Raw genomic sequence first — 13,162 nt, 5'->3', positions numbered from 1 at the left:
AAAAATCTTTATGTAGTCCAAGTGATTTGTTATAGTGTCTTTAGGAAAGAAGATTATTATTATTTAATCTATTATCTTAACAAAAATCCATTTAATAGAGGATGAAGATGTTATAGATGTCATAAATTTAGGAGATTTAATTACAATGAGCTTATTGGGTACTTAATTTGCACCAACTAGAATCAGGTCTTAGTAAGTGACATTAATGCTGATGTTTTACAATTTAATACCATGTTAAGGGAGGTCATTGCTACAAATTTCCATTCTGATTTGACACTGAACTAAAAATTAATGTACTAAACAAAAACATGAACAAATTGGGTCTTTTGAGGATTACCAGAATTTTAGCTCCTAAGACCTTTATGTAAAGCTCAGGCTAATACATGGGGAGTCACAATTAGTTGCTGACCACTTGTCAAGTTTTTATGAAAAGATTCATGATATAAAAACATTGTCCATACTCTTGGTTTTATTCTAAAAATATCTAATATTTTCAAAAAAACTTTCCATTTCTAAACTTCTCCATTTCAAAAACATTTCTGAAGGAGCAGGTCCTGATGCTATTACCACTTTCTTCATTAGAAATTGCTCATTTGCCCTGTAACAAACCTTTGTGGATTGAAAATTATCATGTCATTCCAATTTATTAAATTATCATGTTATTCTAAAAATGGTTGTAAACAGAATGATATGAAAAACATCAAGTTTCTATTATTTTCCAATTTTCTAAGGTATTTGAATCTGTTGTCACAAATTATGTAACCATCCGCTTCAAATATGTGATTACAACTAGACCACATAGGCTTCTTGAGAGCAAATCTATTGCTTTATCAGGATGCACTGTTGAATGCCTTGGATATTGTTGACTCAATGTACACTGATTTCTTCAAGGTATTTGATAAGAATGATACCACCTTGCTGTACCTTGTGCTAAGGGAAGGAAGGATCCATGTTGCAATGGATAAAATCCTATCTAAATAATAAGACCCATTTTGTTAAGATTAAAAATCACTTATCACCTTTCAATGCTTCATCTGGAGTTCTACCCAGCTCCACTACTTTTCAATATTTTCATCAATGACACGTCTATTATATGCCAATAACCTAAATATCTGTACGACCACAAATAGCCCTGAGGCAGCTGAAAATCTTCAAGATAACAGTGACAGATTTAATCAATAGTGCAATGCAAACTATGTTTCTTAGCTTTAAAAACTGTTGAAAGTATATTCAGTTTTCAAGAAGAAAAAACCTTGTATTAAACTCCTTCAATATTGACCAATATAATATCAAGAACACCAATATGGTCAGAAACCATGGAGTCTATTAAGATATGTTTTAATTACCACATTGAGAATTGCTGTAACAAAGCATATAAAATTATTAGCATTTTAAAGACATACCAGAGATTTTTCTAATGTCTATTACTTAAAGCTATTTATTATACAACAGATTAATAAGATGACAATTAGAAAACTGCACTTTTGTTTGATCCACTTATTATTTGACCTACATAGAAAAAGTTGAGCATATTCAAAAAAGATTTTGCAATATATTGGATACAAACTTTTTATTCCTGAGAAACCTATTAGCTATGGGAACTTGTCAGATTTGCTTAAATTGAAAACTTTGAAAAAATTATGGTTTAACTTTAATGTAATTCTTATACTCAAACTTATCAACAACACTATTGAATCACCAGATATTATGTTATCTATATATAAAAAGACTTGTCCTAACTGATAATCAACATACAGCCGAAATGGTAAAACCTGGAAATATGAAATTTGGGGACATTCCTATGGCTATGTAGGCGTCCACTAAGAAGGAATTGTTTGAAATTCCATACTTTTTTTATCCTTAAATTCATTGCTTTTCGGAAAAAACTTCAAAACACTTCAATTTAATTTCATTTTAATGAAAACAACAGATTCTCGAAAATTCTGCCACCCTGAAGGGGTGAAAACTTCTATGAAAATTCTTTCATCATTTATAGCTTGTGATGTAAATGAAGGAACGTTCCCTTCGTGCTATGGCGAATATTCGCGCCCGATAAATCGTTCGTGCGCGCAAGATAGATTGTTCTCTCGTGCGCGAACGTTCGCCAGAGAATTTTCAGCACGATTCCGTATTCGGCGCGCTTTATTTACAAAAACTACTGTTGGTGTCGGCAACAGCAAACAAATTGTTAAAGAAGTAACAAATTCACATGTTGTACTTGCTACTTTTAATAAATTACAAATAGAGAAAACTGGAAAGGCAGTAGCTTTAAAATTACCTGTGGTAACTCGGTGGGGATCTATCTTAAAGTGTATGAAAAGCCTATGGAGCACCAGACAAATATTAAAAATGCTAGCCATTTTGGAAGACATCAGTGACAAATTAAGCACAGCAGTGAAAAAAAATTGTCTCAATGATGACATATATTGGATCAAGGTTGAGAAGGTAATGAGAGTTTTGTCACCTATTGTTAAATGGATAATGAATGAACTGTTTGCTTTACCAATCTGTCACTCCAACTATTCTTTACATTTTCCAATCTGTCGTAGTCTTGCCTATTTATACTCTTACCCTGAACTTGATCCATTTGCAAGCTCACTCTCTGGATTTATTGGTCAACTGGGTCAAATATCTTAATTTATTGTTTTCTTATTGTGTTTATTTCTTGTGTATATGTTTTGAAGACTGTCTAATTATGTTCGTGAAAGTACTTTTATTATGTAAATTATACATCTTTTACTTTATATAATATTGTAACCAAATCTTTTGTAAAATGGGGTTTCCCGTATATTGATTGAATAAATGAACAAGGCTGGAAGGAGATAACCTGCAAATGTCTGATGTCACAGAAGCCTTTTATGAACTCCATGATGTGTTTCTAAAAGAGGTACCTGGGCTACCAGTCACCAAAAAAGAGGAAGAAACGCTAATCAAAAACCTAAGTGATCGAAAAAGCAAAGTCGTTTGCGAAGTGCATTTAGCTGCTAATATTTTAAACCCGAAATATCAAGGAATACATTTGTCACCTGAGGAATACTCCGATGGTAAGACATTTGCAACTACTAACATGGTATCTAATGTAATAATATGATGTATTTTTATTTTAGGGATACCATTTACTAATACACTGGCTGCCACTAATGAAAATTTTCGTCTTCAAGAAAGTGTAATCGCCGTTGAATTAGCTCAATACATAGCACATACCGAAACATTTGCGAAGCCCTATTTATGGGGCATTGTTGGCAAAATAGATCCTGTAACGTGGTGGCAGGGTTATTGCTCGAAAACAGCTATCAAGGATTGAGCAGTAAGCATTTTGACGCTTCTGCCTTCGTCAGCCACCACTGAGCGAATATTTAGTAGGTATTCGTTGGTCCATAATAAACGTCAAAATCGTTTGACGGCGAAGAGAGCAGGAATGCTAACCCATATTGCCTGTAACCTTTATCTGATGGCCAAAGAGTCCCAAAGACAAGGTGAATCAACGTCAATGGAGGTAAACCACCCTCATTCCTTGGATCCTTCCATGTCTACACACACAGCTCCTCCTCTGGGTGATCAGGTCCATGATTTATTATTAACATTAGAATCTGAGAATTCAGAAACTGATGAGTCCTATGACGAAGAGAGTGGGGCCTACAGTGTTCACGATTTCGATTCCAATAGTAGCATTGGGCCAGAAAGTTTCAATGGGCTTGACTACTCTTGATCTTGATATTGATCCACAATTAGAGTACCTGAGTTAGGTTAAAACTGTATTTTTGGTTTATTGCAGATTTCAGTTTATTTTTTTATATAAAGCTTTTTTTTGAGTTACTTTTTACTTCTTACATCATAAAACGTTTCTCATGTTATTTTCATGTTAATTTACCTACTTTGTATTTGTATTTACATAGCATAACACACAAACTATGCTCAGTTTTTAAGAATATAATATCAAACCTGATCGGTAACATAAATTCTTGTATATTCTTTAAAAACCCCTTTAGTCAAAGTCAAAGTCAAAAATAGCTTTATTGTTATGTAACATCATCTATTGTTAACAAAGCATTATATAAAATCTTAAAGATAGTTGACAACATAATCTTTTACAAAAATATAAAAATTTTAACAATTCTTACATACATAGAATATAGAACACACCCAAAGAAAGGATAGTAAGAATTCACATTACACTGCGCAAAACTCTTCACTGTCAAAAAATTGTATTTAAAAACTCGTCTAGAGAATAAAATGCTTTAGCAAGCAAAAGTTTCTTTATATTTTTCCTAAAATGTTTTTCACAATTTATTAGCCTTATATAAAGGGGTAGGTGGTTAAAAAGCCTTCTACCCCCGTACACAAAAGAGGACTTAATCTGCTCACTTTTTGGGATAGGCAGAGGTAAAGAGAAGGTTGTTCAGAGATTGTAACCCGAGGAGGGGAGGCCAAGCTGATGGCGATATTTTTTGTGGATAAGACAAACAGTCTCTAAAATAAAAAGGCATGGAAATGTCAGGACAGAGTGTTTTAAAAATAATGGCCTACAGGGGCTACGAAAGGGAGCTGCACACATGTAGTGTATGGCTCTTTTTTGCAAAATAAATAGAGAGCTGAGCAAATACTGAGAGCACACACCCCAAAACACAATACCGTATCTCAGATGAGACTCAATAAGAGCATGGTAGGCAATTTTGGCCACATAAAAACCCACAAAATGTGTTATTACTCTAATAGCATAATAGTTGGATGATAACTTCCCTATTAAAGAGGAGATATGATTTTCGAATTTTAAATGCTTATCAATCGTCAGACCCAAAAATTTGCATGTTTCAGAAGGACTTATCTATTAGATTCACACCATGACTTTATAAGAATTAAATCTTCATCAATGATATTCCTTAATCTCTTGGTGTCAGTGTCATGCCAAAGTAATGTTGTATCATCGGCAAAGATAGTAAATTTGCCCCTAATTGGAATTTGAGAGATATCATTGACATATAGCAGAAAGTGCAATCGCCGTTGAATTAGCTCAATACATAGCACATACTGAAACATTTGCGAAGTCCTATTTATGGGGCATTGTTGGCAAAATAGATCCTGTAACGTGGTGGCAGGGTTATGGCTCGAAAACAGCTATCAAGGATTGAGCAGTAAGCATTTTGAAGCTTCTGCCTTCGTCATCCACCACTGAGCGAACGTTTAGTAGGTATTCTTTAGTCCATAATAAACGTTGAAATCGTTTGATGGCGAAGAGAGCAGGAATGCTAACCCATATTGCCTGTAACCTAAAGACAAGGTAAATCAATGTCAATGGAGGTAAACCAACCTCAATCCTTGGATCCTTCCATGTCTACACAGACAGCTCCTCCTCTGGGTGATCAGGTCCATGATTTATTATTAATATTAGAATCTGAGACTGATGAGTCCGATGACGAAGAGAGCGGGGCCTACAGTGTTCACGATTTGGATTCCAATAGTAGCATTGGGCCACAAAGTTTCGATGGGCTTGACTACTCTTGATCTTGATACTGATCCACAATTAGAGTACCTGAGTTAGGTTAAAACTGTATTTTTGGTTTATTGCAGATTTCAGTTTATTTTTTTATATAAAGCTTTTTTTTCAGTTACTTTTTACTTCTTACATTATAAACGTTTCTCATGTTATTTTCATGTTACTTTACCTACTTTGTATTTGTATTCACATAGCATAGCACACAAACTAAGCTCAGTTTTTAAGAATATAATATCAAACCTGATTGGTAACATAAACTCTTGTATATTCTTTAAAAGCCCCTTTAGATATAATGGTTGGCGACTTATGATGAATATTCCTATTCTATCCGGATTTATGAATATTATGATGTTAAGGTTTTTATAAAGTTAGAACAATAATTCAGTGTTGGTATTTTACAAAGCATTAGGAGAATATTTGTAGGCATTTTGAGAAAAAATCATGAAAAATAAGTTTTTAAATACTTCCCAAACATAAATTCTCAGGTTTTTTTCATTTATGCCTGTTTATTCTCATTCATGCTCGTTCGTGCTCAGGGAACATTCTTTTAAATTACGTGCTTGAGAATTTTACATCACTATTTATAGCATTGAAAATTGATATTTTTACATATTACAAGAAGGCAAAACCAAATATGTTGTTTACAAAGAAGTCCTTCAATAGAACTTTTTTTAATTGTCAAATTCCATGTGAGCAACACTGCGGGCATTTAGCTAGTCTCATATAAAATTTTGTACCCCTGTGATTAAGCTTAGAAAAAATAACACTTTCTACTTAAATTTTCATAGAATCTTGTATGGCCTCCTCTTAATAGAATGATATCACATACAAATCAATTAAAACTTGCTATATTTAATGTGTCTCTTAGCAAATCAAAATCCGAATTGCAACAAGTACCTATTAATAATAATTTATTATATTTGGTTTAGGTAACTATGTAAGTTTGTCTCAAATTGTAATTAATTTTTTGTTTTTTTTTATCTTAATGTTTAAGCTTTTTATTTTGTCCTATTATTTTATAGTTACATATAGTGCAACCTATATGTAACTATAATAAATTATGCAACTTATATTAATATAATTCAATAAGTAAATAAATAAACTTACAGCAAGATTAACCCAGATGGATAGCTGGGTGTTTTCTTGTCGGAGGATACCCAGAACTTCATTTCCTTCAGGAAGTTGGTCAGCATACAGTTCAATCACCTGGAGTGAAAATATTATTTTGAATATGAGAGCCAATAAGTGCTTTATTGAAAATATTATAAAATGCGTGTTACCTCGTCCGTATCCCGGAGAGGGATTTCGATAACCGCCGCTGACATATTGGATATTGTTTTATGCCGATCTATAAATAGGAAAATAATGGATTAGCGTTTTCCCTTTACATACAAGGGTAAAAAATAAAAAAATCATGTAATTACCTTATTTTAAGCCTTTAAAATACACCATTTCATAAACTACAAAGGAACAAGCTAAAACTAAATTCTAAGATAAAAATCACAACAAATCGTGAACTGTCAAACTTTGACATTTGACAAGCAACAATAAAGCTGAGCCATATTTTAGCGAATGAGCGCCTATAAGCGACATGTCATTCGAGCGATCAAATCATGACCTTACCGTATAAGGCGCTTTAAGCGTTTGTTAGGCTAAGCGCGCACTGGCCATTTATTGTCGTGCGACTTAGTCGCAATCACAACTTGTGTAGTAGCTCTGCTATTGCGTAATAACGCCAGAAAACAACGTAAAAAAAAGTACTGGGTGCATCCTATTGTTAGTCAAAGGTTAATTAAAGGACAATTTTACAAAATACATTCCAGTTTGGTAGAGCATCCCAAAAAAATTTTTCAATATTATCGGCTAAGTGTGAACAGTTTTAGTATACTGCTTCAATTAATAGGGCCAAATATAACGTATAAAAATACTACATGGAGGCAGGCAATACCACCTGAAGAGCGACTAGCAGTAACATTAAGGTAAGCATGCTTCTGTGAAGCATTTAATCAAACCAGGGCAACATTCCTGGGGGAAGAGAAACCCTCACCAGAGGGTATAAGAAATCTACCACTGGGCACAATCCTGGACTTCCTTGAAGCTACAGAATTGAACCTGTGGGACTAAACATATGGGACACAATAGGACTGCTTCTTAGCAGACCGCAGTGTAGGGAGCCACAAGGCACCACCCAGCGGTGGAGTTTTAGTGGGTATAGGACGAAACAGACTCGACACTGAGTCCCACACTACTGGGGGCGGCGCCGCGTAACCAGTGTTCATAAAGAATTTCTCCACCGACCCCATTAAGGTAAATATTAAAAAACATTAAGGTAAATAAAAACAATCGCAAAGTAATTTATTCCTTTTAGTTTATTAATACATTATGATTACAAGTCATATAATTCGCTATCATAATCTCTTGATGACTCAAAATCATTCGAATAGTATTCCGAATAGTAGGTCTGGAGGGAAGAGTTTTTATCAGACTGGTTGGAAAACTGAGGCGAACTTGCTGGCAAACGTACAGAGGTTTGATGCTGCATATTATGTGGACCTGGATGGAAATACTGATGGAAGTTGTTTGTGTTGATGGCCCAGGCTGTGTATAGAATTTTGCATTTCTCATCACATTTAGTATTTCAATTTTGGCAAAATGTTTTTGTTCGTCGTTTAGTTTGGCCAACATAGGAATTAATATAAGAGCAAAGTTTTTATCTTCTGAAACTTCCTCCGTTTGTTTGTTCTTTAAAATCTCTAATAAGGAAGCCTCATATGTGGATATTTGATGAGAAGATTTGCTGGAAAGACTGCGTGGTGTCCTCTGTGCAGGTTTTGCAGAGGGTAAAGATCGTGGAGTCTCTTTGTTGTCCTGGGACCTCCATGATCGTTTGAAAGCTCTCCATCATCGTTTCTGGGTCCTTTATTATGGTCTAACAGTTCTTCCTTATCGCCTGGAGGCCCTACATTACCACTTGTTGTCCTGGGTTGTTGGTGAGGAAGTAAAAATAGCAATGCGTCGAAGTAGATGTATTTCCGACGTTTTTTTGCAGGCTCACCAGATTTGATTTTTTTTTCTGAGCAGCAAGCTCTCTCTCAAAACAGTCTTTCAGATTCTTCCACTTTTTTTGAACTTCTTTCCCTGTAACAAAAAAAAAATTGTAACTAATTATATACGTTTTATTTTAGGTATCTGGCAACCGGAAATAGCTTTGACTCTTTGCATTTCGAATTCCTGTTAGGAGCTACAACAGTTCGAGAAATTGTTAAAGATACCTGTCATCAATTATGGGTTTTGAAAAGTTTTGCAACCTTTTTACATGTCCGAAAAATCTGAAGAGGACTGGATAACTATTTACAAGGAATTTTACTACCGTACTAATTTTCCGAATTTTATCGGGGCCGTTGACGGTAAACATATAAGAATGAAGCAACCAGAGACAACAGGCTCAGAATTTTACAATTATAAGAATTTTTTCTCAACAGTACTTCTTGCCGTGGTTGATGCCGATTATTGTTTCATTTCAATAGATGTGGGATCCTATGGTGGACACAGTGATTCCAATATATTTAAAAATTCAAATTTTGGCGGAAGACTAACAAGTAACCAATTAAACATTCCTAACCCACAAACATTACCTCACGATGAAAAAGGAAAGTGTATGCCTTTTGTCATTGTCGGGGATGAGGCAATCGCACAACAGATTTCCAAACCATATCCTTGAAGAAACCTCACACCAAAACAACGAGTTTATAATTACTATCGATTAACCCGTGCTCGACGGATGGTAGAATGTACATTTGGAATTATAAGCAATAAGTGGCGAATTTTCCATCGTCCCTTAGATGTTGGAATAGAATTTTCTGACGAAATCATCAAAGCGTGCTGCGTTTTACATAATTTTGAAAGAAAACACGATGGTATAAAATTTCACGAGGAATCATACGAATGCCTTTTACAGTCCATTCGACCTGCTGGAACAAGAGCTAATACATCGGGCATGCAAGTACGAGACTATTTTGCAAATTATTTTACCTCTCCGCAAGGTTCAGTTGCTTGGCAATATGACAAAATTTAATGCACATTTTCTAAAATTTGTATTATTTAAAGTAATAAAAATACAATCTACCTACCTCTGTCTTTTCTTTCTGCACCTGATAGTTCATGCCATTTTGGTATTACATTTGCGCATACTTCTGTCCATAGTTTCTCTTTCGCGTTTCTATCGCTGTATTCTTTCAGTTCTTTATTATACAGCGCTGGTCTTTTTTCCACTTCCACAATAATTCTCTCAGTATCAAGAACGATGTGGGTCGTTTCTTCACTGTCAGGCATGATTTTTTATTAATATCAAATATTTCACAACCAAAATTAAATATATTATATATGTACTACTAATCACAACTGAAAACAGGGAAAACGTCGGACGGTTCCAATCCAACGAAAATCGTACTGCTAAATAATCGCAATGCGTGCACGTCCCTACGAGTCGGACGCGACTATCGCTGTTTTGAATGAAGCATTTCAAAACAGCGATAGTCGCGTCGCTGCTAAAATAGGACTGGTTCTATTATTTAGTCGCAGCAATTATTTTGTCGCAGAATGCGTACATGTTCATTAAACTGTTAATGCTTCATTTTAGCGACTAAAAGTCGCACGATAATAAATCGCAGTGCGCGCTTAGCCTAATGAAGTCGATATGTAGAGTTAAAAGGGAGCCTGTACTGTACCTATATTTGTGTTCTGTGGCCTGTACAAACAAGAATAAACAATAAATTGATGTCAAATTATTGAATTATTTTTTTAGTTCAGTGAAAAGCACTATATTTTTTAGTATTAGTCTAATTAGTTTCTCTGTGTTAAGAAGCTCTGAAAATGAGAAATTTGGTATAATTAATTACTGAGATTTTTGGTTTTCCTTTAGTAAAAGTAGTACTTAGTAAAATATAAGTAGGTAAATGATGTATTTTGTGTAAATTTGGTTTGAAAATCAGTGATTAGGTTATCTGTAGGTATTTATTGCAATTGTTTATGCATTTTGAAAAATGCTCTTAACAAATGTTTAAACTCTGACAGCTGTTAGACATGACGACATTTGAGCGCAAAAAAATTGTGACGTAACGCTTATGACATCGTAAGGCAACCGGTAAGACGCTTACTCGCTAAAAGATGGCTCTGTTGCTCTGAAGGATGGAGCGAGAGAGAAATAGAAAAACTGACAGATGTCACAGTTGACAGCTCAATAAATTGAGACATATATAATTGTTCTCGTGAATATTGTGTTCATTGTGCTAAAATTACATAGAGAAATGAATATTAAATAACATACAATAACAAATAACAAACATACTTTTAATTACTCTATGTAAAATTATAAATGTATGCTTAACCTTTACAGGTGCATTTCGTGTACCTAACGCTAAGCGTCAGGACGAGTCTGACAGACTTTTTTGTTGTTAAAACAATATAATAAATTATGATAGCAGTTTGATAAATAAAATCTAATATATTATAGAGCACATACAACTAACAAGAAAATATTATTTGCAAAAAAAAAAAAATAGTTTTTCTACGACCTCGGGGGGAAAGTTTTCTAATACCTGGGAAGTGTGTAAAGTACTCACTTCCCAGGGTACGCGTGCGTAAAAAGGAATTTGACGTTTATTTGACATTTAATTTATAATTTGTCAACAAATGTTATGACGTTGAATTGACGAAACAGTGGGCTGCCAACGCCAAGGCAGTTATGCATATAGGTCTCCTGATGGACCCGTCATGCCCCACCGGGGGTTACCAGAGCCTAACGGCCTTAGAGAAACCGATAAGGCTCTCTGGTCTGAAGGACTTAAAGTCGCTCGGTACACTGAAAGTGTTACCCAAGTATTTGAACCTGGCGCGCGTGAGTGCTGGGCACTCCCCGACTACATGGTCAACGGTTTCATCCTCCTCACAGCACCATCGGCATTCCGGGTTGTCCGCAATACCTATAGTATCGAGATGGCTTCTTAAGTGCTAGTGACCGGTTAAAAGACCTGTCACTAGCCGAATTTCGCGTCTTTTTAGGCGTAGTAGATTTTTGGTGAGACAGGCAGAGGGCCCACCTATGTGCGCTTTGGCCTGTCTCATACCAGGGGACTCAGTCCATCTTCGGTGGATCCACTTGTCCAGCAGACCCTTCATTGACGCGACTGCAACGCATTTGGCGATACCAACTATGGGTTCCGGCCCCATCGGCACATTCGCGGATCCCAGTCTGGCAAGAGAGTCCGCTTCCTCATTACCTGCATGGCTTGCGTGGCCAGGCATCCAGAGGAGCTGGACCCTGCATCCAACCTGTACCAGTTATACTAATGTTATGACGTTTTTTACGTACTAGTGCGTAAAGTAATTTGGTATTTTTTCTTTCATGTTTTCTTCGGTAGTAAAAAAATGTTGTATGTTACACGTGTGTAAAATCTCCTTTCTTTATTCATGAGTATTGACAAATTTTTCATTCATAAAAAAAGGATCATGCGATCACAAGTGTATATACTCGTTACCTAAATAACTAAATCTGGTTTTCTTGATAGTCAAAGCAATTTTTTTTGCATGCTCCAAGCAAATAGGTACCTTACAAACTAAGCAAAAGCAGCCTGTCTTGTTGTTAATGCTCGATGGACACTTAGTAAAATATGCACGTTGTTCTAGTCGATCATCCCTGATTTCTACGTGTACTGCTCTTTGATCCGGCATATTCAGTATGTCACAAATAATTGCACGTATTTTATGTGGAATGTTGGGCGAAGACCAGACTGTTTTGCATATAATATGGTTCAACCGGACTATGTGCAACAAGTTTTAGGAAATCACGTCTTGTAATTTCTGGAGCATTCTTATATGATTGATGAATAATGGATCAATTAACTTCAGTTATAATGAAGTATAGGAAAACAGATTTTTATAGGCCATCTTCTGGATCTTCTACTAAAGGAGTAATTGGCTTCTTTCAAATTCAAATGTCTTATTCGTCCATATCTAAAATTATAAAATACAGTTATAAACCTAATTAAAATTATGACAAAAAGGATTAATTTTCTGGTCCATACTATCCACTCCGCCCTTTGTCATGCTGTAAAACAAGACAATTTCTGGCTTTCTAGATTTCCTGATTAACAGTAGCGTCATGGTAAATTGTGCAAATTAGACTCGTTTTTGTCAGGTAAAAACTATTTAAGTGTCATGGTTTATTTTTATTCAATGTGCCTACATAAGTAAGGCCTCAATTCTTCATTTCCTGAGTCAGTTGCAAGGAAGAAAACCAATTGTCCCCAATTACATTTCTACTGGCATTTAGCATTTTTTTTATAGTCGAATAACAGCTAGACAGAGAATCGAAAGTTTCTGTTCCTCTGATAATGGTGCTTTGCTATCACTATTTCTTCCAGTGTATAGGTAACCGATACGAGCATCGGTGACAGCAGAAAGTTTATATCCAAATTTTCCTGGTTTCTTAGGAAAAAACTTGCGAACTTGCACCTACCTCTATGTCTGATAAGCATGTCATCTACACAAGCTTCCACAATTCCACAATTGTGTAATATTTTTGAAAATTTGCAATACATTTTTCAAATACCAATGATATCATAATAATAATGTCGAATCTACTCTGATTGATAGTTGCTCAAAAAACGG

At 35.2% G+C, this 13,162-nt stretch overlaps 1 protein-coding gene across 2 annotated transcripts in view; it reads right to left on the bottom strand.

Moving 5' to 3' along the window:
- Window positions 1-7,018, bottom strand: part of LOC126734020 (RNA polymerase-associated protein CTR9 homolog) — a 37,993-nt gene extending 30,975 nt beyond the window's left edge. For both annotated transcript variants that reach the window (XM_050437533.1, XM_050437539.1), the window contains exons 1-3: window positions 6,919-7,018; window positions 6,775-6,842; window positions 6,602-6,700 (exon numbers count right to left, since the gene is read on the bottom strand). In XM_050437533.1, coding sequence (XP_050293490.1) covers window positions 6,602-6,700; window positions 6,775-6,819 — 144 coding nt within the window. In that variant the 5' untranslated portion in view covers window positions 6,820-6,842; window positions 6,919-7,018. The remainder of the gene's footprint in view (window positions 1-6,601; window positions 6,701-6,774; window positions 6,843-6,918) is intronic.
- Window positions 7,019-13,162: the final 6,144 nt, after the last annotated feature.

The sequence above is a fragment of the Anthonomus grandis genome, chromosome 1, assembly GCF_022605725.1.
Source record: "Anthonomus grandis grandis chromosome 1, icAntGran1.3, whole genome shotgun sequence".
NCBI lineage: Eukaryota > Metazoa > Arthropoda > Insecta > Coleoptera > Curculionidae > Anthonomus > Anthonomus grandis.
The sequence above is the reverse complement of the archived record's forward strand: the minus strand, read 5'-3'. Positions and strand labels throughout refer to the sequence as shown.